The sequence below is a fragment of the Phyllobates terribilis genome, unplaced genomic scaffold (assembly GCF_046119375.1).
Source record: "Phyllobates terribilis strain yellow unplaced genomic scaffold, ASM4611937v1 Scaffold_7__3_contigs__length_470593459, whole genome shotgun sequence".
Taxonomy (NCBI): domain Eukaryota; kingdom Metazoa; phylum Chordata; class Amphibia; order Anura; family Dendrobatidae; genus Phyllobates; species Phyllobates terribilis.
Genome location: NW_027362767.1, coordinates 439,766,244 through 439,793,329, shown reverse-complemented (window position 1 = coordinate 439,793,329; position 27,086 = coordinate 439,766,244). Strand labels below are relative to the sequence as shown.

Sequence of the window (27,086 nt, the reverse complement as noted above, 5' to 3'; positions counted from 1 at the left end):
GGGGTAGCACTGTACGGTGGCTCAGGGGGTAGCACTGTACGGCGGCTCAGGGGGTAGCACTGTACGGCGGCTCAGAGGTCAGCACTGTACGGTGGCTCAGAGGTCAGCACTGTACGGTGGCTCAGAGGTCAGCACTGTACGGTGGCTCAGAGGTCAGCACTGTACGGTGGCTCAGAGGTCAGCACTGTACGGTGGCTCAGAGGTCAGCACTGTACGGTGGCTCAGAGGTCAGCACTGTACGGTGGCTCAGAGGTCAGCACTGTACGGTGGCTCAGAGGTCAGCACTGTACGGTGGCTCAGAGGTCAGCACTGTACGGTGGCTCAGAGGTCAGCACTGTACGGTGGCTCAGAGGTCAGCACTGTACGGTGGCTCAGGGGGTAGCACTGTACGGTGGCTCAGGGGGTAGCACTGTACGGTGGCTCAGGGGGTAGCACTGTACGGTGGCTCAGGGGGTAGCACTGTACGGTGGCTCAGGGGTTAGCACTGTACGGTGGCTCAGGGGTTAGCACTGCACGGTGGCTCAGAGGTTAGCACTGCACGGTGGCTCAGAGGTTAGCACTGCACGGTGGCTCAGAGGTTAGCACTGCACGGTGGCTCAGAGGTTAGCACTGCACGGTGGCTCAGAGGTTAGCACTGCACGGTGGCTCAGAGGTTAGCACTGTACGGTGGCTCAGAGGTTAGCACTGCACGGTGGCTCAGAGGTTAGCACTGTACGGTGGCTCAGAGGTTAGCACTGTACGGTGGCTCAGAGGTTAGCACTGTGCGGTGGCTCAGAGGTTAGCACTGTGCGGTGGCTCAGAGGTTAGCACTGTACGGTGGCTCAGAGGTTAGCACTGTACGGTGGCTCAGAGGTTAGCACTGTACGGTGGCTCAGAGGTTAGCACTGTACGGTGGCTCAGAGGTTAGCACTGTGCGGTGGCTCAGAGGTTAGCACTGTGCGGTGGCTCAGAGGTTAGCACTGTGCGGTGGCTCAGAGGTTAGCACTGTGCGGTGGCTCAGAGGTTAGCACTGTACGGTGGCTCAGAGGTTAGCACTGTACGGTGGCTCAGAGGTTAGCACTGTACGGTGGCTCAGAGGTTAGCACTGTACGGTGGCTCAGAGGTTAGCACTGTACGGTGGCTCAGAGGTTAGCACTGTACGGTGGCTCAGAGGTTAGCACTGCAGTCTTGCAGCGCTGGGGTTCTGGGTTTAAATCCCACCAAGGACAACATCTGCAAGGAGTTTGCATGTTCTCCCTGTGTTTGCGGGGGTTTCCTCCGGGTTCTCCGGTTTCTTCCCACACTCCAAAGACTGATAGGGAATGTAGATTGCGAGCCCTAATGGGGACAGTCATGATATTGTCTGTGAAGCGCTGGGGAATTAATGGCGTTATGTAAGTGAGGACAATAAATAAATAATTTACAATAGAAATCTCACTTTTTTTCCGTTGTTACTTTTATCCCAGCACTGATACATTGTATCACTCTGGAGTCCGGGCTGCTAAAGGGGTTTTCTCATCATCTTAAATTGGTGAATTTGTAAAAACAAGCAAGTTTGCAATTTATCTCTTATTAAAAGTCCTCTCTATTCTCAAGATCGAAGGGACCTTATTGCTTAGTTACCAGCCAATGTGAGGTCAGGACCAAATACAGTTTGTTAAAAAACACATTTCTCACAGCTGATAATTTGCTACAATTTCATCTAGAGGAGGAAATTCTGTGTGAATGTAAAGGGGGCACCCAGGGGTGTCAAAAAGCCGATACCAACAAGTGCTGTGATAAAGAACAGAACAGTTACTGACCGTTCAATCCCCCTCAGCTCCAACGCTGCCGATCTGGTGGTCCCTCCGCTGGTTTTGCAAGGATGACACCACCTTCATTGGTCACATGACCGCTGCAGCCAATCACTTGTCTCAGCAGTGACACTTGCATGGATGTGTGACAGCGAGGACCACCAGAGTGGCAGTGCTGGAGCGGAGGGGGATAACAGGAAAGTAATGTGTTTAGTATTTTAAAACAATTCTTCCTATTGGGCAACTTTTTGAAACTCCTGAACTGCCCCTTTAAGACTCTGAAGTCCGAGCTGCTTCCACTGCACTAATACATTGTAGCAAAACAGGAAGTCACCTCTGATACATTGCTCAGCCCAGGGATGCTGGGGACAGTATATTAGTTTTTGGAGAAAGTTGCAGAACTTACTCAGTAAATCTCAGGCTGTGAGCTGGAAGCCCCCCATCTAGAGATGAATACAGGTGGAGTCCCCCTCTAATACAGGATTATGGATCTGGCCGGGATAAGCGGCGGCCTGCTCTCTGCTGGCAGCCATGATCTCCGCATCATATGGCGATGGCTGCGCACACAGACAGCAGATAAACGCTGCTCAATAATTCACCAGCCGGCGCTGGTGACGGAGATGCTGACTGGCAGAACATGACCTGCGGGGGGCGTCCATCTCTGTGGAGCGCTCTGCTCACACGTATACAGGAATCCATTATGTGGAGAAGATGTAGATGAAGCTTTAAACATGTTCCCAACAACGACTCCATCAGAGTGCCCGGATCTCGTATCATCAGAACATGAGTGGAGACGAGCGGCAGCGTCTGCTTATCATTCTGCACAGAGGGAGGGTAGAGGGGTGTAGAATATGTCCGACACATCCGGTTACACTGGCCAACAAGCCATGCAGCCCATGTACAGCTGTGCACACCTGGGAGTGCTCCCTACTATTCACCATGGGCTAAGAGGCCATAAGTGTGCCGTGTTCAGCCAGTGAGTCTGCTGTACCTGCGCTACATGCGTCCAGTGAGTGTGCTGTACCTGCACTACATGCGTCCAGTGAGTATGCTGTACCTGCACTACATGCGGCCAGCGAGTCTGCTGTACCTGCACTGCATGCAGCCAGTGAGTCTGCTGTACCTGCACTGCATGCAGCCAGTGAGTCTGCTGCACCTGCGCTGCATGCAGCCAGTGAGTCTGCTGCACCTGCGCTGCATGCAGCCAGTGAGTCTGCTGTACCTGCACTGCATGCAGCCAGTGAGTCTGCTGCACCTGCGCTGCATGCAGCCAGTGAGTCTGCTGCACCTGCGCTGCATGCAGCCAGTGAGTCTGCTGCACCTGCGCTGCATGCAGCCAGTGAGTCTGCTGCACCTGCGCTGCATGCAGCCAGTGAGTCTGCTGCACCTGCGCTGCATGCAGCCAGTGAGTCTGCTGCACCTGCGCTGCATGCAGCCAGCGAGTCTGCTGCACCTGCGCTGCATGCAGCCAGCGAGTCTGCTGCACCTGCGCTGCATGCAGCCAGTGAGTCTGCTGCACCTGCACTGCATGCAGCCAGTCAGTCTGCTGCACCTGCACTGCATGCAGACAGCGAGTCTGCTGCACCTGCACTGCATGCAGCCAGTCAGTCTGCTGCACCTGCACTGCATGCAGCCAGTGAGTCTGCTGCACCTGCACTGCATGCTGCACCAGCGCCTTGAGGATCCCTACAGATCAGCATTTTGCAGAACTTCAGCAGTTCTCGGGTGAATGGTGGGAGCCTAGGATCGGAAAGTGCAAGAAATAATGGAGCGTTGCCCTTTAAGAAGCATCCATAAAGCGCCCTGCAGGGTGGAAGGCGTCTCGCTCCGGTCTCTCCGCGCTCGTCAGGCCTCCGTGTTTCTACACTTTATATCGGATGCAGATTGCGCCAATAAAACAAAACCAAAACTTAACTAAAAAGGTAGAACGGGCGAGGAAAAAAAAAAGAAAAGAGAAGGAAATTCTCGCCGCGATCATAAAAGGAAGTTATTTTCTGTTCAGCAGTTCATGTTACTGCTGTTCATACTAATTAATTAAAGGAGCTGTTCCACTAATGTGCAAACAGGGAATCGGAGAAACTGAACGGGCTTTTAGGTCTCGGAGAGAAGTTCAGTCAATCCGGGTGCGAGCAATCAAATGTAATGAATTCACTTGTCAGTGCTAAGCTTGCAGAAACGCCGAAGTTTGACTGGGGAGTAAAAGGTTTATAATTAGATTTCCAATAGGATAATAACTAAATGGCAGCGAGCAGTAAAGAGAAAATATTACGCTCCGGCTAATGGCTGCCGCGCGCTTCAGACTGGTGCGAGATTCTCTAATTTAATTTGCTTTTGCCAGCAAAAAAATTAAGAAAAGAAAAAAAAAAAAAAGGTCTTTTGCCGCTGCCTGAATTGTGCCTCAATGTCATTTACTAAAATCATTGATTTGGGCGTTTACTGCAAATCTGAGACAACGGGACAAGAAAGGCCAACGGCCGACAGTGGGGGGCGCTGCTGGCTATAACCGGCCCTCATGGGGGGTCCAGAATATAAACCTATTGGAGGGGAGTCCTCCAATCAGGATCCTCATCTCCTGCCCTGACTGACGCGGTTATAACGAGGGTCTCTTCTTGGTGCACCCGTCCTGCCCTGCATGGCACAGACTTGAATGGGCAGCATGTAATACTGGACTTCTCCAGGGGGAGCGCTGCAGGGATCGTGAATGTGTAACACCACAGATCTCCACAGATTACAGCTGATCGCTGGGGATCCCGACAGGGAGACACTTCTCTGGTGAGGTTTTATTATCAGGGACCCTCTTAAAAATCAAAGATTGCGCAAGGAGGAGAACTCCGACCTTAATGGAAAAATAGTGAAAAACTGGAAGTAGATGAATGTTCCGATCTGGGAATTAGAATATGAGGCAAATGTCTGACAGATACAAGAGCCTCATCAATGTCAAGAAAGAGGCCGGACACGAGCTCTGGACATTGGAGATACATAAACTATACACCAGCGATACATTGTTTCCATCCGTGCATCTTATAGAGCGTTCTCTGTACAGTGAGATTTCTTTAACCAGGATGGAACAACTTTTGAAATGTTTTCTTTGACCCTTTACGTCTCGGATTCTCGCTCATCTGCTGCGGAGAATCTAATAAATCCCCACCGTGGCTTCGTTAATCCGTGGACCGTCCCTTTAATTGACTGATGAAGCGAACAGATCCCGCGCTCTGGGTCACGATTAACCACGACATCTTTACATTCACACACGTCACTTGTGAAACCGTCGCCCGTCCTGTCGCACAAATCCGCTGAATGCAAAAGGTCAAATAAAAATAAAAAAGATGCCACATTGTGATGCGGAGCGGCTGAGCCGCAATCTCCGGCAGAGCAGTAAATTACGGGGCTGCGCAGAGCCGGTGACACAGGGCAATAAAGAGGCCGTGACAAGCTCAATTCTGGGGGTTTAAGGGAAAGCGCGGCTAATCCTGCGCCACGGCGGACCCTCATCCGTTACCTTGCATGGGCGGGCTGTCGTGCTGCGAGCCGTTGTGCTCTGTCTCCATGTCGGGAATACAAGCATCTGAAAGACAAAACATAAGAATGTGTGAACTGAGGCTCAACACCAATCTGACCCAATGCTTTCCACAGCTGAGGGTCCGTTGCAATTGCACAAACACTAGACAATCCTCTGAGAGCTAAAGAGACTCCAGACTGATACATTGTAACAAACAAATCACAACAGAAGGAGGATTGCTGCTGCCAAGTATGGTATGGACCAAACCATCAGCTGTGGGATCGTAATGGGGATTATCAAAAAGTTTCCACTCTCCAACAGAGAATGAAAACTCTATTAGAAAGCCGAGAAATGCAAATATGTGAGGCCAAGATTAATTTCTAATTTAACCTGCAGTCCTATGTAACACCACCGATAACACAGTGATAACTCTCTGAGTACAGATAATGTAGGAGATGTCAGAAGCAGTCCTATGTAACACCACCGATAACACAGTGATGACTCTCTGAATACAGATAATGTAGTAGATGTCACCTGCAGTCCTATGTAACACCACAGATAACACAGTGATAACTCTCTGAGTACAGATAATGTAGTAGATGTCACCAGCAGTCCTATGTAACACCACCGATAACACAGTGATGGCTCCCTGAGTACTAATCATGTAGTAAACGTCACCTGCAGTCCTATGTAACACCACAGATAACAGTGATAACTCTCAGAGTACTGATCATGTAGTAGAGGTCACCTGCAGTCCTATGTAACACATGACCTCACAGTAGCTTGCTGTATGTATAGAGATGTTCCCCTCCCCCGCGTTCAGTGTCTGGTCCCTGATCTCCCTCCCGGTGCCGCTCTTCAGCTCCGGCCTGCCTGCGGGGTCGTTACCGTTCAGCATCCGGAGGCCGTCTCCCGCCGTCGCTTGCTTGAGTGCCTGCTCCACTTGTTCTCGTCGTTTCGACTCGAATTCCAGGGCTTCTTGTAATTTTCTTTTCGCTTTCTTCTCTTTTTTCAAGCGCTTCTGAATTGTCGCTGTAAGACACAAGAGTTGTCGGCGTTACGGTCATCCGCGCTCTCCCAGGAATATTCTCCCAGACAAGCCGCCTTGCTGAGCGCGTCCCCCCGCGCCGCTGCACTCTGCGATAATCACTTTCTCCAGGTAATAGCGGCAGCAGATCGAGGTTGTGACTATAATCCATTTACCTCTCGGGCAGACGACGCTGGAAGCGACTCCGAGCCGCCGACTAAACCCACAGTAACCGCCGCTGCCGCATCCTCTAACCGCTTCCACATCAAGCTGGAAATGCGGGAAATTGTGTTTATCCTGAACACCTGTGAACCTGCGCTGATACAATGTGACGACGTCTAGAGATCAATCCCCACCGGCGACATCCACGAGGCGCCAGGTACCGGGGACTGCAGACCTCAGACCAGCAGCCTCCATTTTTCTTCTTTTACTTTTTAAGTTACATCTACTCTATTCACACCCAGAGCTGCATCGCACGGCAGGAGCCACAGGGTAAATGACAGCAGTAAGATTTCAGCTCTGCAGCTTAAGAGTTTACTGGAAACCAGCAGAATGAGGGTTCAGAGATCAGACAGGAAAAGTCCTGTAAGAAGTTCTAGAGCAAACTGCTGCGGCGAGCAAAAGTGAAGCTCCGAAAACCTGCGGCAATGCACCGAGCGCAGCCAGGAACCGAAGCGCGGCAAGGAACCGCAGAGCCGCTTCAAAAACGGCAGCGCAGTCAGGAACCGAAGCGCGGCCAGGAACCGAAGCGCCGCTTCAAAAACTGCAGCGCGGTCAGGAACCAAAGCGCGGCCAGGAACCGCAGCGCCGCTTCAAAAACTGCAGCGCGGTCAGGAACCAAAGCGCGGCAAGGAACCGCAGCGCAGCTTCAAAAACTGCAGCGCGGTCAGGAACCAAAGCGCGGCAAGGAACCGCAGCGCAGCTTAAAAAACTGCAGCACAGACAGGAACCGAAGCGCGGCCAGCAACCGAAGCGCGGCCAGGAACCCGAAGCGCGGCCAGGAACCCGAAGCGCGGCCAGGAACCCGAAGCGCGGCCAGGAACCGAAGCGCGGCCAGGAACCTCAGCATATAACCGCAGCACAGCATGTAACCGCAGCACAGCATGTAACCGCAGCACAACCGCGACATAGGAATATAGGCTGCATTCACAAGACACCTTTCTGCCTCTGTGCACTGTTTGGCGATACTTGTTTTTTACAGGTGTAAAATTTAAAATGTGTTAAATCTGGAAAAAAAGCATGTGATCATGGCCAGCAGAAACCGATTTGGAAGCAATTTTTGACTGTGCCGCCAATATAAATGCTCCATCATGATTGCAGCTCTGGATGTGACTAGAGCAAGAGACATAGTCAATAAGCATTACAAGCAATAATTGTCTTTTTCCACAGATTTAGGGCCCAATTCAACATTTTTTTTAAGTCCCTTTTCTTTTTTTGTCCCCATATTCCTATCAGTGGCGCTTTTGATTTATGGATTTTGCGCAAAATCAAAAATGTTATTTATTTGTGTCTATGACTTTTTTGTTTCAGTTCAAAAAGTCAAATGTTCCTCTAAAAATATCACAAAATCAGAGTAAAAAAGTGCAGTCTTGCATGAAATCACTCCAGGTATTGGGGGGGGACTGGAGTACGATCACATAAAGAATGTGAAAGGTCTCTTTCCTTACTCCACCCTTGAAGTGACTGTTTCCCGACACGCCATCTGAGGTCTCTTTCCTTACTCTGGTGTAATCTGTGTCTGCTCTCTAATTTACTTTTCTTGGTGGAGTTTTACTTTTTCCTTGAAGACTTGAATAATTTCTTAAAGGGGGCCTGCAGTTTTAGCAAACCGCTGATCAGGGGGTGACACAGAAATCCTGGGGTCTAGTAGCAGCCAAAAGCAGTCAGGCTATTGCTGACCCCTCCGATCTCCAGAGTGCAGCGCCTCCATGAGGCGCCGGGTGGAGATTTTTCGCCGCGGCTATTGGTTTATCTGACGCTACATTTTTGCACGGAGGTAAAGAATCCATAAGAACGGCCACATGGGAGGTTTGTGCATTGTCTGAGCCTCCACAGCCCTGCGTCCTGGGAATCAGTGGGGGTCTCGACCTGCGGACCCCCTGATAATATCTACCAATGTGCCGCTGCATCACTGCGTTACATTGTATCGGGCAGGAGACGTCGTCGTATTCTCCGGCAGCAGAACTAGTTATAAATACGTTTCTCGCAATGAGTAAGTGCGTGTAATTAAGACTAATGATGGAGTCCGCGCTCGCTGCCGCCGCCACCGCCATATTTCACAGCAGTCGTTTTACTACGTGTCACTGATATATAAAGTCTCGTTTCCTTCCATTTGTATATATCAGATCATCTCCGGCCGGAGAGATGGAGGGAACGGTTTAAATCCTGATGATTCAGAAAAAAATATGGAGAGAAGGAAACGAGTCTGTAAATCCCCGAACTTTATGAATCAAAATCTGGGACAAGGCGAAGCAGGGATCCGCGACCGTGCAAGACCGGGCAGAAAGAGAAGGGTGATGTGCACATACAGTACCGCCACACTGTGCAGATAACCCCCGACACGCTGCGCCGATAACCCCCGACACGCTGCGCCGATAACGCCGATAACCCCCGACACGCTGCGCAGATAACCCCCGCCACACAGCGCAGATAACCCCCGCCACGCAGTGCTCAGGTCAGGTGACACCTTCTGGGTAACAGAACAGCTCAGAAATTGGGGCAGAACTTAGATTATGAGTTGTTCCCTATGTAATACCGCCATACAGATGCCAAATCACACCGCCATGCAATGGCCACATAACCCTGCAGGATCAGAGCAGTTACTGAACGCTGGGACTCATCTGAGATCCTGCCTGATCGCTTTGACAATTGGATGATGGGAGTGATTGTTGTAGTGGAAAATCATTCTCATCTTTGCAAAACTTGCCAGAAGAAGCATCAAGATAATTGGTGGAGTCGGATGTATGAGGTCACGTCCTGAGCGGATGACATCACAGCTGCACTGAATATTCCCGGGGTCCCCCTTGCCCCCAATTCCTGCTCGGGCAGTAATCCCTCTTCCTCTGCATCCGGGGGTCCGTCGGGGGCAGCACTCACCTCGGCTCTGTAGTTCGGCTGTCAGCTGCCGCTCCAGGTTTTCCCTCAGTTCCCTCTCTCGGCACAGCTCCATTTTTAACTCTTTCTTTTCCTGCTGGATCTGCTTTTCTTGTACTCTGGCGTTGTCCACTGCGACTTTAAGAAGACCCTAAAAAAAGAAGAGAGAATTGCTGTAAAACAGAGTTGGTGACACCGCAGATTCTGGTCATTCACCGGCAGATGTACCGAAAAACCACTCGCTGATCACATTCAGAGGCCAAAAGCCGATCCTGAAATAGTCCTGCTCACAGCTGAGGGGTTGTTACAATTGTATCCACTCTAGGAAATCCCCAGAAGCAGCGCAAACCTTTACTAACTAAACGATACAATAAATCAAACCCATCAGCACAATGTGAACAAGAACTCAATTCACTGACAGCAAGCAGCGAAACAGAAAAACAAAGCTGAAGATCTTCTCGTTATTCAGCGGCTCGGCTTCCTCTACAGAGCGCCGGCCCTTTAAGTGCCCGCCCCTGATTGGATTTCCCCCCCCCCGACAGATACCTGAATGTTGGTGAGAAGCGTTTCCACGGATGACAGCCCGTCCGCGAAGAGGAATGGCGCTGGGAATCCGGGCGGTAAGGTCTGTCCAGCCAGGTGGACTTTCTCCAGGGTCGGTTTTATGAAGGGGATGGCGATTTGGATTTCGTCTGCAATAACGAGGAGGAAGGAAAGTCGTTAGGAGCTGAGAGGTTTATACGGGCGGCCAGAAATACAGCCACCGGGAAGAATCCATCACACGGGCCTCCGCAGGGCGCCGCGGCATCAGGACTCTGCTTCCACCAATGTCACTAAGAGTCTTCTTAAGTTACTTACAAAGTTTCAAACTTTAAAGAAAACTTGAAGTCACGCAGTGTCTCCAGTGAGCCTCCCCATGGGGCAACAGGGGAGAAAACCGTAATTAACCGGGTGCATCCTCAAATGGAGCTACAGGTGGAGCAGAAGTGGTGCAGAGGTGGGAAAAGCAGCAGGTGGAGCAGGGATGGGAGGAGATGCAGGTGGAGCAGAAATGGCGCAGTGATGGGAGAAGCAGCAGGTGGAGCAGAAGTGTTGCAGGGATGGGAGGAGCTGCAGGTGGAGCAGAAGTGGCGCAGAGGTAGGAGGAGCAGCAGCAGAAGTGGCGCATCGATGGGAGAATCTGCAAGTGGAGCAGAAGTGTTGCAGGGATGGGAGGAGCTGCAGGTGGAGCAGAAGTGGCGCAGAGGCAGGAGGAGCAGCAGAAGTGGCGCATCGATGGGAGAAGCTGCAGGTGGAGCAGAAGTGGAGCAGGGATGGTAGAAGCTGCAGGTGGAGCAGGGATGGTAGGATATGCAGGTGGAGCAGAAGTGGCGCAGGGATGCGAGGAGATGCAGGTGGAGCAGAGGTGGTGCAAGGATGGGAGGAGCTGCAGGTGGAGCAGAAGTGGCACAGGGACGGGAGGACCTATAGGTAGAGCAGAAGTGGCGCAGGGACAGGAGGACCTGCAGGTAGAGCAGAAGTGGCGCAGGGACAGGAGGAGCTGCAGGTGGAGCAGAAGTGGCACAGGGACAGGAGGAGCAGCAGGTGGAGCAGATGTGGCACAGGGACGGGAGGACCTGCAGGTAGAGCAGAAGTGGCGCAGGGACAGGAGGAGCTGCAGGTGGAGCAGAAGTGGCACAGGGACAGGAGGAGCAGCAGGTGGAGTAGATGTGGCACAGGGACGGGAGGAGCTGCAGGTGGAGCAGAAGTGCCACAGGGTCGGGAGGAGCTGCAGGTGGGGCAGAAGTGCCACAGGGACGGGAGGAGCTGCAGGTGGAGCTGAAGTGCAACAGGGACGGGAAGAGCTGCAGGTGGAGCAGAAGTGGCACAGGGATGGGAAGAGCTGCAGCAGTAGTGGCACAGAGATGGGTGGAGCTGCAGGTGGAGCAGAAGTGGCACAGGGATGGGAAGAGCTGCAGGTGGAGCAGAAGTGTTGCAGGGATGGGAGGAGCTGCAGGTGGAGCAGAAGTGGCGCAGAGGTAGGAGGAGCAGCAGAAGTGGCGCATCGATGGGAGAAGCTGCAAGTGGAGCAGAAGTGGCGCAGGGATGGTAGAAGCTGCAGGTGGAGCAGAAGTGGAGCAGGGATGGTAGAAGCTGCAGGTGGAGCAGGGATGGGAGGATATGCAGGTAGAGCAGAAGTGGAGCAGGGATGGTAGGAGATGCAGGTGGAGCAGAAGTGGTGCAGGGATGGGAGGAGATGCAGGTGGAGCAGAGGTGGCGCAAGGATGGGAGGAGCTGCAGGTGGAGCAGAAGTGCCACAAGGACAGGATGAGCTGCAGGTGGAGCAGAAGTGCCACAAGGACAGGATGAGCTGCAGGTGGAGCAGAAGTGCCAGAGGGACGGGAGGAGCTGCAGGTGGAGCAGAAGTGGCGCAGGGACAGGAGGAGCTGCAGGTGGAGCAGAAGTGGCACAGGAACTGGAGGAGCTGCAGGTGGAGCAGATGTGGCACAGGGATTGGAAGAGCTTCAGGTGTGCAGAAGTGGCACAGGGATGGGAGGAGCTGCAGGTGGAGCAGAAGTGGCACAGGGATGGGAGGAGCTGCAGGTGGAGCAGAAGTGGCACAGGGATGGGAGGAGCTGCAGGTGGAGCAGAAGTGCCACAGGGATAGGAGGAGCTGCAGGTGGAGCAGAAGTGGCACAGGGATGGGAAGAGCTGCAGGTGGAGCAGAAGTGGCACAGGGATGGGAAGAGCTGCAGGTGAAGCAGAAGTGACACAGGGATGGGAGGAGCTGTAGGGCATCGTTCACACTGTATAACTGTAGTTGCTGCATTTCTCATCCTACACAAATACATTCACTGTAATAAATTGCAGATCTGGACAAAGCATTACAGAGGATAGATGAAAGAGCTCTATAAAGTACTTTGGTTTTGTTAATTTTCGCCCCAGTATTTTGAAGATCTCTGTTTGTTGTCAGTGAACAGGGATGTTCCTTTTATTAATCCACAGTCTTAAAATCGGTACAGACACAATACAATCGCCCAGAGGAGGGTTTGGTACCATTGCATCTTGTCTACATAATCCTATGTAATGTAAACATGTGGGCAGCACAAAGCTGTCTCCTGCCTGGATCGTTTGCTACAATGTATCAGTGCAGGTAGAATGTATCAGTCTGGATTGTTTTGCCTACAGATGATTGTGTGGACTGGATAGAAATACAGCCGGATTAGATCTGGATGGATTTATGTATTTGGGTGTAATACGGCAGTCACACATCCAGGTGTCACGGTCCGAGAAGGAACCACGATGCCTGGAGATATCCGTGGAGCTCGGGTCAGGAGTCGGCGGACAATCCAGGCCCTGTGGTTCTTACTCGGCCCGTGACACATGGATGTGTGAATGTAGTAAAACAAAAGACAGACACTGACAGCGAGCAGAGATCTTAAAAATGAAAACATAGCATATTAGAAGGGAGTGATGAGGAAATGTATCTCCAGAAGTCTAATTCACACTGTGCAATTCCTGACCCAAACCCAAATGGTATCATCGTCGTCATACATGATGCTGCTAGCTCAGGTCACGAGACCGGAGGTCGGCTGGAGACTGCGTCCATAATTCACAAGAGAAAAAAATGGAACTGAAATGTGAACCAGTCGTGAAGCTTCATGTAACCAGCAGCAATTTGCCCCCATTATGGTCACAATCCTCCGACTTCTCACAGATCAAAACAAAACCAAAAGGAACAGACGCAGATTCCGGGGTAACAGTGGATTTCCACCCTTACAGGAGTCCTACTTTTTTTATTAACCGTCCTATCATTTTTTATACCGACAATTCCCACTAATGTCAGATTACAGGAACTCGAAACCATGTTCTCAAACTCTGCTGCATCAATCAAGAGACCCAATGAGGTGTCCGAGTGTCCAGACCAATCTGTAACGACAGCCCCAATGAGATGTCCGAGTGTCCAGACCAATCTGTAATGTCAGCCCCAATGAGCCACCCGAGTCCAGACCAATCTGTAATGTCAGCCCCAATGAGATGTACGAGTGTCCAGACCAATCTGTAATGTCAGCCCCAATGAGGTGTCCGAGTGTCCAGACCAATCTGTAACGACAGCCCCAATGAGCTGCCCGAGAGTCCAGACCAATCTGTAATGTCAGCCCCAATGAGCCACCCTAGAGTCCAGACCAATCTGTAACGACAGCCCCAATGAGCCGCCCGAGAGTCCAGACCAATCTGTAATGTCAGCCCCAATGAGATGTCCGAGTGTCCAGACCAATCTGTAATGTCAGCCCCAATGAGCCACCCGAGAGTCCAGACCAATCTGTAACGACAGCCCCAATGAGATGTCCGAGTGTCCAGACCAATCTGTAATGTCAGCCCCAATGAGCCACCCGAGAGTCCAGACCAATCTGTAATGTCAGCCCCAATGAGATGTCCGAGTGTCCAGACCAATCTGTAATGTCAGCCCCAATGAGGTGTCCGAGTGTCCAGACCAATCTGTAACGACAGCCCCAATGAGCTGCCCGAGAGTCCAGACCAATCTGTAATGTCAGCCCCAATGAGCCACCCTAGAGTCCAGACCAATCTGTAACGACAGCCCCAATGAGCCGCCCGAGAGTCCAGACCAATCTGTAATGTCAGCCCCAATGAGATGTCCGAGTGTCCAGACCAATCTGTAATGTCAGCCCCAATGAGGTGTCCGAGTGTCCAGACCAATCTGTAACAACAGCCCCAATGAGCCGCCCAAGAGTCCAGACCAATCTGTAATGTCAGCCCCAATGAGCCGCCCAAGAGTCCAGACCAATCTGTAATGTCAGCCCCAATGAGCCGCCCAAGAGTCCAGAACAATCTGTAATGTCAGCCCCAATGAGGTGTCCGAGTGTCCAGACCAATCTGTAACGACAGCCCCAATGAGCCGCCTGAGAGTCCAGACCAATCTGTAATGTCAGCCCCAATGAGATGTCCGAGTGTCCAGACCAATCTGTAATGTCAGCCCCAATGAGCCACCCGAGAGTCCAGACCAATCTGTAATGTCAGCCCCAATGAGATGTCCGAGTGTCCAGACCAATCTGTAATGTCAGCCCCAATGAGGTGTCCGAGTGTCCAGACCAATCTGTAACAACAGCCCCAATGAGCCGCCCAAGAGTCCAGACCAATCTGTAATGTCAGCCCCAATGAGCCGCCCAAGAGTCCAGACCAATCTGTAATGTCAGCCCCAATGAGCCGCCCAAGAGTCCAGAACAATCTGTAATGTCAGCCCCAATGAGGTGTCCGAGTGTCCAGACCAATCTGTAACGACAGCCCCAATGAGCCGCCTGAGAGTCCAGAACAATCTGTAATGTCAGCCCCAATAAGGTGTGCGAGTGTCCAGACCAATCTGTAACGACAGCCCCAATGAGGTGTCCGAATGTCCAGACCAATCTGTAACGACAGCCCCAATGAGGTGTCCGAGTGTCCAGACCAATCTGTAACAACAGCCCCAATGAGCCGCCCAAGAGTCCAGAACAATCTGTAATGTCAGCCCCAATGAGCCACCCAAGAGTCCAGAACAATCTGTAATGTCAGCCCCAATGAGGTGTCCGAGTGTCCAGACCAATCTGTAACGACAGCTCCAATGAGGTGCCTGAGTGTCCAGACCAATCTGTAATATGAGCCCCAATGAGATGTCCGAGTGTTCAGACCAATCTGTAACGACAGCCCCAATGAGGTGTTCGAGTGTCCAGACCAATCTGTAATGACAGCCCCAATGTCACGGGTGTGTCAGAAGTGACTGACAGTCACCCCGCAGTTGGCTGCAGGAGATCTCTACGTTTTGCATTGCAGACACCTTCTTAGAGGCTGTCTGTCTAGGACCCAGCGACTACCTTTCTCTGGCTAATTAACACCCTGGCCTGGGTGTATAAATACCTGCTGTCTGCGAGAGGGAGGTGCCGACGATACTCACATGACCCCTTGTGAAGGCTGGGAGCAAGTGCATTCCTTCATCCTCTCTGGAGCTATGAGGACGGGTGTTCATCTTTCTGAAGTCGACTATATGCCAAGCTATCTTCCCTTGTTTGTTCCCCTTTGTTGTCTTTAGTGGTCAGTGGGGATCGACTAGCTCTCACCCCCCTCCCTTCCTTAGCCAGGGCCAAACGCCAGGGAAAGACAGGACGAGGTTCGTGTGCGGCGACTGGTGAAGAGCCAATACAGGGATGTTAGTGGAGACAGGGTGATATGAGATCAGCCTATCAGGTCTCCACGCCCCCCTTTCCCTAGAGTCTGGGCTCCCTTTCCCTGTTCCCTTTGTGTTGCACTAAGTCTTTCCCACACCTTGCATGACACCCAATGAGCCGCTCGAGAATCCAGAACAATCTGTAACGTCAACCCCAATGAAGCGCCCGAGTGTCCAGACCAATCTGTAATAACGGCCTCAATGAGGTGTCCCTGTTCCTGCTGCTGTCAGGCCGTGTTCCCACTTATTGGATTTTTTGTATGTTCAGAAAATCTGCTGCGTTTAACAGTTCAAGCAAATGAAAACTTGTGCCCAAAAGGAGCATTGGAAAAAAATACATCTAAAAAGCGCAGTTACATTTTTAACTGCAAAATAAAAAATGTCTCTGCACAAATGCATCGATTAAAGGGGAAATCACATAAAAAATGAACTAATCAGAAGATCAGTTGTCCGGACTCCTGCACATGAACATGGCCTCATACGTCCTGAGCGCACAGACCCATCTGTAACCGCACAGCCCAATGCTCCGTCTCTGGTGCCGTCAGCCGCCCCCGAGTGAACGGTATCTGTAACGATGGCCCCAATTCTATGTAGAAAAAAACCCCCAAAACATTATATTGTCGCTGGAAGAAAAAAGTAGTTTGACAAGCGTCCAATTTCCCTGTCGGATTCATCGCGGCGCATAAACTACGCTGAAATAATGTTTCGGATACTATTTAAAATGAGTCATTTTCAGAGGAGCCGCACAGTAAAATACATCACAGCGATACATCTGGCACATAAAAAAGGTTATGGAGAGAATTTCAGCTGCAATTGCTTTTTGGGAAACCTTCCTCGGAATATACGGAGCCGAGCACCTGATCCATTTGTCTTGTAGGAGGCCATTGCACGTCGTCTCCTTATGGCTCCATTTCTCATACACACTTGTCATATTAATGCTGAGATTTACAATTAGACGTCGGCAGAATTACATTTTTTTTTCTTTTCTTTTTAAAACTCCCTCGGGGACGGGTGAATCGGTTCTGATCGGGACATGATTAAATGGCGGGACTGCGCCGGTCGTGCCGCGCTCTGCGGCAGACTCATTCCTCAGGCACTTGTGCGACAGCCGAGATCTCCATTACCAGACGTCTGCTGACAGAGAACACGGCTCGTCTGTTGCGGCGGTTTTGTATTCGCCTGGTATTTATTTCTCATCCGGATGAGGGTGGGTATTTATCACAGGCGACGCTCGCATTAAACCGACCGTCTCCAGAATTATCTCCCAAGATTAAGACCCGGGAAAGTGGCGGCAGCTCCCTCTACGTCTCGCCGTTTAGTGCTGCTTTGGCGCTCGTCTATCAGGAACACAATGTTACAATGTATCTTTATTTCGCCATCTATATTAACCAGTGACGAATGGCATTAATATGGGCGGCTGACGGCGACACTTACTCTGCGCTCTTGGTTTATTTAGACGCTGCGCTCTGATGATAGATTTCGGGACCGGAATAATCCTGGTGGGAATTTACCTGGGAAAGGCAGATACAAGTTACTTTGTTTCAGGACTCTTACTTAGGAGTGCAAAGAGGTTCTGCAGCAGTTTCTCAACTGCAAAAACTAGATTTGTATTTACTAAATAAAGTGGGTGTGCACCTTTGTGAGAAGACAGTATCATCAGTGGGGTCCAGAGCTGAGACCCCCCCAAATCAACAGAAACAATGACCATTATAACCCATCGTTGGATGGCGGCTAACAGTTGGGGGTCTCAACAGCTGGACCCAAAATAAAACATAAGTATGTCTCTAAAGAGGTTCTCTGTAAATTAAACATAATCATCGTGTGCCAAAAAGTTCTACAACTTCCCAATAAACGTTTTTTTTTTCAATTGTTTACAATTTTCAGCGTCTTTGCTGTTAGCGAAAGGAATCACTGATTGTTTCCATCCAGTGGCTGAAAAACGGTTACACACTGAATTCTTCTGACAACTGAGTGTTTGCTACAATTGTATCCAATCTAATTAATCCTATGTGAGCTCATCTCCCCTCTGTGCAGAGGCTTTGTTACAATGTATTAGTGCAGGTAACTTGTATCAGTCTGGGGTCCTGGATGTGTCGGTTCTGTACAGATTTTCCACCTCAAACATTGCAATTCACCAACAGCCGATCATCTCCTCGATCAGGATGTGAAATGGACATTTTACCAAAGGGTTAAGTCATATGCACATATGACATGTATAATAAAGTCCTCCATTTCTGTAGAAATAGATCCTGCGCTTCAATGTGTCAGGATTTTCTAGACCTCTGCTTGCTGTCTGTGAATGAATCACATCTATGGCTTGAATGGAGCATTTTGTCCATGGTTCCACCAGGTGTGGACTATCCTCCGCCATAGCTGACCGCTACATCTGCAGCCTGACCGGCGGAGGGTACGCGGCTTACGGTGCATTCTGCCCCTGGGAATAACTATTGATGGCGAGGACCAGCGACTGCAGAGACTCCAGTGTTTCCATGCACTAAAGATTGAAGTTTCAAAATAACATTACTCTCCGTTAAAAAGAAAGAGACATGGCGAAATTAGGTGCTGCCGGCTGCGGCGAGGATCAAATGCAAAAAGTCTCATATTTCACGGCTGCGAGTCAGGAGCTGGAAAATAAATAGAAAAATAAGAGGTGTGCGGGCAATGATTCATTTTGATAATCTGGCCCAAGAGAGACGGCCGCAGACAGCGCACAGATCCGAGCATCCAGAGAAAGACAAATAGGACGCAGAGGGTGGGAATTGGGATGACAGTGCAGCAGAGGTCACATCGATTTTTAACAGCATTTGTGCACAGATGAGATAACCCTGGACTCCATTGCGCCCATTGTTCATATCCTACCTGTCCCCCAAGCCATAAATTTCCAGCTCCAAGATGGAAAAAAAGGAGCAGTAAAAAAGAAAGATTCTACTTATCACTTCTTATGATTAAGTTTTTGTGCTAAGCAAACATGTTTTGCAGACCAAGGTCACGCCGCGCTCAGCCCCGGTGATGGCTTACGAGGAGCGGATTATGGGGCAGCGTATTGGGGAGGATCAACCCCGGCCCATCCATCAGATTTCTTTCAGATTGGAATCGCGCTGGGAAACATGGAGGATAAATGTGCAAGTGATGGGATCCAATCCCATAATACTGACTGCGTGAGCCGCCACCGCTCCGTATGAGTAGTAGGAGAAAGTGGAACCCAATTAAAATTGGCAGCAGGGTGAGACCCACAGAATGCCGTGTGCCCAGTCCCTCGTCTTCACCAGTTTTATATGTGGCCTCTTTAAAGAGGCTGTCAGTCTTCTGCATTGGGAGGCAACCGCAGCCATTGTGCAAGTGTCCTGGCGGGTATGCGCAGACCCCACATCATCATTTACTTGTTGATGCAGAACAACCCATTGACTAATTTTTTTTGTGTGCATTCTCAAAATATCCTGCACCACTGCCCTCTCTGGAACAGGCCTATGTAGCTCTGTTCATCCTGAGCCTCCTGGTTCATGAGTAGAAAGCCAAAGGTACAGTAAAGACTGACACACAGTCAACAGGTGAAAGGAAGTAACTACACGGCAAAGAACAATTTCATGTCATTTAGACTCTCCAGACAGCTGGGTGACAACCCTCGGGGGGACTGTACCCGCACCTATTAGTGGTTGTCACCTAGCCTCAGGGATATAGATATATATATATATATATATATATATATAGATATATATATATAGATATATATATATATATATCATAGATTTTTTTTTTAGAGGCCCAGATTGCAATTATCAAATAACACCAATATGCCCACTTATTGCCAAGGTGAGGGGCAAATAAAGAATTGCTTTTTGTGCCATATTCCGCATTTGCAGGCTTTGGATTTGGTGTTTCATGTCACATTATAGAATTTCCTCTTTATTCAATACGTTCTCCTAAATGCAGACACTTCCTGCGCCCCTGGACGCTGCAGGCAATTAGGGCGCCCGCATTTAGTCTCAGTCCTTGGTACAGACGCCACATTACGGTGATTTTCCTCCTCCTTTGACTTTCTCGTTTGTGTCATTTGGAGAAGACGTTCTGTCCTAAAATCAGAGAACCTATTAAGTATGAAAGCTGCGGCCGCGGAGCCGTGGGGGTGCCGAGGGTCATAAAGTGGAGGGCTCCGTTTTACGACCAATTCAATACGGCGGAGCCGAGCAAAGATGAGACGTCAGCGCCCATCAATAACATTACACCAGTGCGGGACAAGCAATGGAATGTCAGAGATGCAATGTATCAATCACTACAGGCTGTAACCATGGAGACATAAAGGGAAGCTCCACCAGCAAGAAGAAAATTAAGAAACGGACAATTTAGTGAAGGGTACAGGGGCGCACCCAGGCCTCCGAGTCCGAGAGGGCTCCTTCCCAGAATACAAGTCACCACAGGACGCTGGGAATAATGGGAGATTTCAGCTCTGAAGCTACAGCATCATGAACAACGATTCATCATTTGCCTTTGTTTTCAGACACTTTTCTTTTTTGTCTTGTGGTCAGTCACTGAGCACCCAGTCCATGAATTTTGTGTAAAATCAACACTGTTCTTTATTTTTTTTACTTAACTTTTTTGTGTCTTTTTAGAGCAAAAAGTCCCACGATCTCTCAACATTGAGGTTTAGGTGGCAGGGGGGACTGAAATGCATTTGGGCATAAATTCTGCTGCTTTTTAAAAAGTCACAAATAATAAATAGGCAACAAATATCTGGATTCCAAAAACCACGGACACAATGGAGAACAGAGAAAATAGTACAGATGAACAAAGGAGAAAATGGACTTTTATAGGCGCAACGGAAAAGAAGAATTTACAAAAGCAAAAACTGAGTTCTTTTTGTCTTATACTGAGTCACATCCGGAGCTGCATTCATAACTCTGCCACTTCTCTGTTTCCAGCAGTGAGCAATGCATTGTGGGAGCTCCGCTGGCTGTTATACAGTTAGAGGCAAACAGTTATGCCACGGGTCTCACCACTGGGTGGCGCAATCTACAGTCCGTCTTCAAGCACAACCAGCGGAGTGCAGCTCTGGATGTTAATGGAGCACGATATCAATTATATTCAGTTTCAGAAACGCTCTAAAGGACATATCCTGACCCCGTTCTTCCATCTGGACAGCACATAGACGGCATCTATGCGGCATCTGTTACATCACGGACTCATTCGCAGACGTGCGAGATTGATCTGTGAATCGGACAACCTGATTATTAATCTTACAAAGAAGGAAGGACCATCTGAAAATCCCACAGAACATAACAGGTATATGCTCTATCCATGAAACACGGCCGTGTAAGTGGGGTCACACCTTACTCTGTTATCAGCCTCTTGGCATCGTTACTTTACATATTTTACAGCCTCGTTATTTATCTTGTAATTAACCCAGAAAATATCAGCAATTTATCGCCTCCAACAAATAAGGACGTTTTCTCGCCATATTAATGTACGAAGTGGCAGCTGTCCAGGACGGCGGTGACATCGCGGGGCACTGCGCAGATGGCAGCATTTACAGTGGTTATGACAATAATACACTGGATCTATAGGAGGATGATACATAAGCGTCACCTTGTTACATAGTTACAGCGATGGAAACAAGTCGGCCCCCCTCCTCCTCTCCTGAAGATCACATTAGCCAGGACCTGATCTATAGAGGGTCAAGTTGTCCTCGAGCTTCTGCCTGTCCAGGTCGGCGGGTCCATTGCATCTGGACACCCTCCGCTTATTATTCCGGTGGAATCCAGCTGTATGATACTATTTTATGGGCAATGGCGGCATTATTTAGGTTTTGTTATTACACCTAATTCTCTGGACACACAATTTATTCCTTAATCTCGCTCTGCTTACAGGACTCAGCACCTCAATAGTCAGTGTGAATGGTTACATTTACACCTTATTAAAAGGAAACAATCAGCAGGAAGGACTTCTATACACTAAGATTATAGACACTAAAGACACCCAAAAATCACCATCAGGGACAAAATATAGCGTGCCACATATCCTCTACCGCTGGTCCCTGTCTGAACCCTTTTTCAAAGCCCTTGGAAATAGAGTCAAGGGGGTCGGACCCTCCTAAGTGTCCGCCCAAGGGGCACTACGTGTAGTTTTATGACCCTAGCAGAGCAACTGTCTTAGTCTTGCCCCTGACTACGGACACAGGGAATACTCTCAGCATCCTCCAGTCCACGCTGGGACTCGCCAGAGATGACATCTCAAAGACAAGAGAATTAGATTTGGGGGGGGAGAAATAAAAGTATCAAGTGGGTTGTACCTTAGATTTACACAAGCTGCGACTCCTCTGCACCTCGGCTCCGTGCGAGCGGCGGCGCCTCCAAAACAAGTTTGATACAAATATTTATGAACCCATATGGGGCGACAGATGTCTCTGCGCACACAGTGCAGCGAGGATTTCATTTCCAGCTATAATCCTGGTGCTGTGTCAGCAGCTTCTCTCCCACTTACAGCGAGCGAACCGCGAACACCAACATTAACGCTTCATTAATATTTATATAAACAGAAGCCGTTAACGAAGAAAAACCCCTCGTAGATCTGTGCGATTGTCAGATCGTCCGCATCAAAGGAGTAAAAAAGAAATCAGTCCAATTGTGGATGACGGATTTTCTCATTAAAGTTATATAAATGTTATCACAAGAGAACGGAGGAAAAGCGGCAGAACGTAAAGGGACGGGGACCCAGAAAGTCACGTCACGTATTTACCGACGTCACTGCGGCCATAAAAACAACCCCCAAAAGGTGGCCACAAAGGGACTCAAAGCTAGCCCCTCCCCAAATACTTGGCCCCTTTCTGAAGTGTTCGGGGGGTACGGGATCGTCCTTTTATGACTCCATAGTCGACTCGGAGATCACCGCTCGGCCAGTTTATGTAGCAGAGGAAAAACTTCCGAGAAGATGTTGAATGTAAGATGGAAGAAGAAGAAGAATTCTAATCTCTTTTTTGAATTCTTAAATTAATTTATTTCCTCTGAGCAGAAAAATGGAAAGACTTAAAGGGGATGTCTGGATTAAAAAATGGCTGTTTTCTTCCAAAATACAGCAGCATGGTTGTCTGTTTGGGGTCCGGCAGCTCTGGGGAATTTACTTTGAAAGCAGACACAAGCCACGGACAGGTGCCGATCTGTTTCTGGAACTTGTAGCCACCATTCTCTAGCACTGGACAATCCATTTAAGACAAGTCTGTGCAGCATGGAGCGGCAGTCCTCTGTATAGTAGATATAGTTTTCTGTTATTACTTATTAAATGTAAAGATTGCTAGGAATCATGATGTAAAACCTTGTGTACAGAAGAAGATACAATGAAACTTCTTTGAGACTCCCACCCAAAACTATCACAGCTGAGGGTTTGCTACAATGGTATCCAGTCTGTGCAATGTTCTGTGAGCTAAACCAAGTGGATGAATTATCAGACTGACACATCCGTTATTCTATGGGGAGGAATTTTTGTTGCAAATCAGCTGCAGGATCTGGACTTTAATGTGGATTTGCTGCTGATTTCACCCCCACCTACATCATAGTCCAGAGCTAGTCCACCCAACTGTCAGGACGAGGGACAGATACTGGATACAACTGTGACAAAACCTCAGCTGTGAGAAGTAAAAATGAGCATGTTCCGATTCACTGACAGCAAGCAGAGATCTGGTGATGAATGTATCCAGGATCACGCCGAGCTTCTCGCCACGAGCTGCTGAAGGGTCATTTACAATGCGCCATAAAAACCCTCTGACAATTTCTAGGGCGATTTCTCCGCACAAAGAAAACATTGTAAGTAGCTTTTATAAAATTAAATGCCCCTTAACCTGCTCCCCCCATAACACCGGGCACGAGATGTCTCCGGCCTGCGGCGAGAGCTTACCGCTCCATAACCTGGCGCACAGCAAAGCTTCCAGTCTCCGGCCCCCGAGTAATTATTCCTACTTTATTAAGGGTTATTTTACTACTTTATCGGGCAGGTTATAAGGGGCCGCCCACGCAGACTTCAGAAATATGACGTCCCCCGCCATCCATTAAACGCAAGTAGTGCAGAAAGTAATGGCGGCTGTAATCTGCTGTATAGATGGAAAATAACCTTTATAAAGCAGCGGTGTCGAGCAGCAGCGGCACATTACGCCACCACACTTTCATAAAATAGTGCCCGAACGAGTGGCGGTCCCGGCGGCGCAGTGAGCGCGTCCTCTGTGCGGCCGCAAAGCCGGTTAACGCGGTAAAATAGATCTATATTTTTAGCAATATTCTGTTTGCGTCCTCACAGATACAAGGTTCGGAGCTCGGCGTCTGGGGAGCAGTAAAGCTGCTGGGAGGGAGATTTCTCTTCGCGATTTTACTACTCTGAAAATTCAATCACTGGGAAAATGTTTCGCTGTAAATATCTGGTGAGAAGGGAACAAAGGCGTCAGCGGGCGGCACCGGCTGCAAGAACGCCAGGAGCGCGCCAACGTTCACACGTATCTAACGGATACATTGTATCATCACCAGGAGGAGCAGTACTGGATACATTGTACCATCACCAGGAGGAGCAGTAACGGATACAGTGTATCATCACCAGGAGGAGCAGAACCGGATACATTGTATCATCACCAGGAGGAGCAGTAACGGATACAGTGTATCATCACCAGGAGGAGCAGTAACGGATACATTGTACCATCACCAGGAGGAGCAGTAACGGATACAGTGTATCATCACCAGGAGGAGCAGAACCGGATACATTGTATCATCACCAGGAGAAGCAGTACCGTATACATTGTATCATCACCAGGAGGAGCAATAACGGATACATTGTATCATCACCAGGAGGAGCAGTACCAGATACATTGTACCATCACCAGGAGGAGCAGTACCGGATACATTGTATCATCACCAGGAGGAGCAGTACCAGATACATTGTATCATCACCAGGAGAAGCAGTACCGGATACATTGTATCATCACCAGGAGGAGCAGTACCGGATACATTGTATCATCACCAGGAGGAGCAGTACCAGATACATTGTATCATCACCAGGAGGAGCAGTACCGGATACATTGTATCATCACCAGGAGGAGCAGTACCAGATACATTGTATCATCACCAGGAGAAGCAGTACCGGATACATTGTATCATCACCAGGAGGAGCAGTACCGGATACATTGTATCATCACCAGGAGGAGCAGTACCAGATACATTGTATCATCACCAGGAGAAGCAGTACCGGATACATTGTATCATCACCAGGAGGAGCAGTACCGGATACATTGTATCATCACCAGGAGGAGCAGTACCAGATACATTATATCATCACCAGGAGGAGCAGTAACGGATACATTGTATCATCACCAGGAGAAGCAGTACCAGATACATTGTATTATCACCAAGAGAAGCAGTCCCAGATACATTGCATCATCACCAGGAGAAGCAGTACCGGATACATTGTATTATCACCGGAAGGAGCAGTACCAGATACATTGTATTATCACCAAGAGAAGCAGTACCAGATACATTGTATCATCACCAGGAGAAGCAGTACCGGATACATTGCATCATCACCGGAAGGAGCAGTACCAGATACATTGTATCATCACCGGAAGGAGCAGTACCAGATACATTGTATCATTGCTAGGAGAAGCAGTACTGGATACATTGTATCATCACCAGGAGGAGCTGTACCGGATACATTGTATCATCACCGGAAGGAGCAGTACCAACATTGTATCAACTCAGCACAAAGCAATCAATTAATGGGGATCTACACACTGCACTGTGATCTGGGGTGTTACATGGGACTGCAGGTCACATCTACTACATTATCTGTACTCACAGTGTTATCTCTGTGTTATCTGTGGTGTTACATAGGACTGCAGGTGACATCTACTACATTATCTGTAATCAGAGAATCATCACAGTGTTATCTGTGGTGTTACATAGGACTGCAGGTGACATCTACTACATTATCTGTACTCAGAGAGTTATCACTGTGTTATCTGTAGTGTTACATAGGACTGCAGGTGACATCTACTACATTATCTGTACTCAGTGTTATCACTGTGTTATCTGTGGTGTTACATAGGACTGCAGGTGACATCTAATACATTATCTGTACTCCGTGTTATCAGTGTGTTATCTGTGGTGTTCCTGTAAATGCAGCTTTGGAGGTGAGTAGAGTATAATTCCAGAAGGACATGTTTCCTGTGTTGTATGGAGATGATATTCGGAGCAGACTCTTCCCCATATCAATCACCGGTGCAGACACCGCAATCACCCAGCAAATGTTTAAGGTGCTGCTTGTCTGGAGCCGCAGACGCACTTCCGCCGGGGTGAATTACTTCGTTGCTGAATGGCCCCATTAAGGTTCAGATTGGTTGCGCCATTGTTCTCCAGTAATAATATATGTCCTTGTGCTTGTGACCTGTGTCGTGGCGTTCGCTGCTCCTCGCTAACAGCCGCCCGGCTACCAAATGACTTGTGTGTCTTGTGCCCATTTACTACGAAAACTCTGCTGAGAGAAGGACATAAAATCTCCGGCGACGACAGCGGCAATGCAGAACACGCGGGTCTACAGCAAGGAAGGCGGCGGGCAGGGTAGCCCTGTAATCACTGGTTTAATAATGCCATAAAGACTTAAAGGGGCGGTGTCCAGTCTATGGAAACAAACCTTGTGTAACAAGAAGTTCTCCAACTTTATAATAAATATAGCCTCATTATTGCAATTGCCTCTTTCTTCCAGTTTTTCCTATTTTAAAGCTATTTTTGTTTTGTGCCAAATTCTTATTTTAAGGAGGGTTTCCAAGAATGTAATAAAATAGCCCCATCAGGTAATTCAATCAGCAGCCCGTCCTAGTCTTGTGTCGGGATGGGCTGCAGTCTGGAGAAACACAGACCAGTGTCTCAACTGGCAGAGGAGCTGTATAAGAGCACGAGGAGCTAGGCCGTGACATCACAAGAAATACATATACACCTCGGCTGACTGAGCACAATGTCTCTGTACTCAGTCAGCCGAGGAGACAATTTATTTCTTCTCATGTCACAGCCCTGCTCCTCGTGCGCTTATACAGCTCCTCTGCCTGTTGAGACACTGGTCTGTGTTTCTCCAGACTGCAGTCCATCCTGACACATGACTAGGACGAGCTGCTGATCGAATTACATAACGGGGGGCCACTTTATTACATTCTTGGAGACCCACTCTAATTTGTGCCTGTTTTGAAGTCTGTTTCATACTTGTCTGTATTATTTGTTTGCTGTTCACCATTGTGGACATGAATTTTTATAATCCAGGAGTTTGTGGACAATTCATTTTTGTAATTTTGAAATAAATGCTGCATTTTTAGCGCAATTTTATTTCAGTCCCTCCTGGAAAGATTTATTGGATGCCAGAAATTTTTGCCCAAATATTAAAGTTGCATGCAGCCTTTTAAGATATACTGCTTTTTTCTCTAAAAAGAAGCAAAAATAGTAGAAGACAAAAATCAAGAGCAGTTTTAATTTTGTGAAAACTTCCTGA

General features: G+C 49.0%; 1 protein-coding gene across 2 annotated transcripts in view; it reads right to left on the bottom strand.

The window, feature by feature from the left end:
• DACH2 (dachshund family transcription factor 2) overlaps positions 1-27,086 on the bottom strand; it is a 359,667-nt gene that overhangs the window by 21,666 nt on the left and 310,915 nt on the right. For both annotated transcript variants that reach the window (XM_073642174.1, XM_073642175.1), the window contains 4 exons: positions 9,938-10,083; positions 9,395-9,542; positions 6,160-6,303; positions 5,272-5,337 (listed from right to left, as the gene is read on the bottom strand). In XM_073642174.1, coding sequence (XP_073498275.1) covers positions 5,272-5,337; positions 6,160-6,303; positions 9,395-9,542; positions 9,938-10,083 — 504 coding nt within the window. The remainder of the gene's footprint in view (positions 1-5,271; positions 5,338-6,159; positions 6,304-9,394; positions 9,543-9,937; positions 10,084-27,086) is intronic.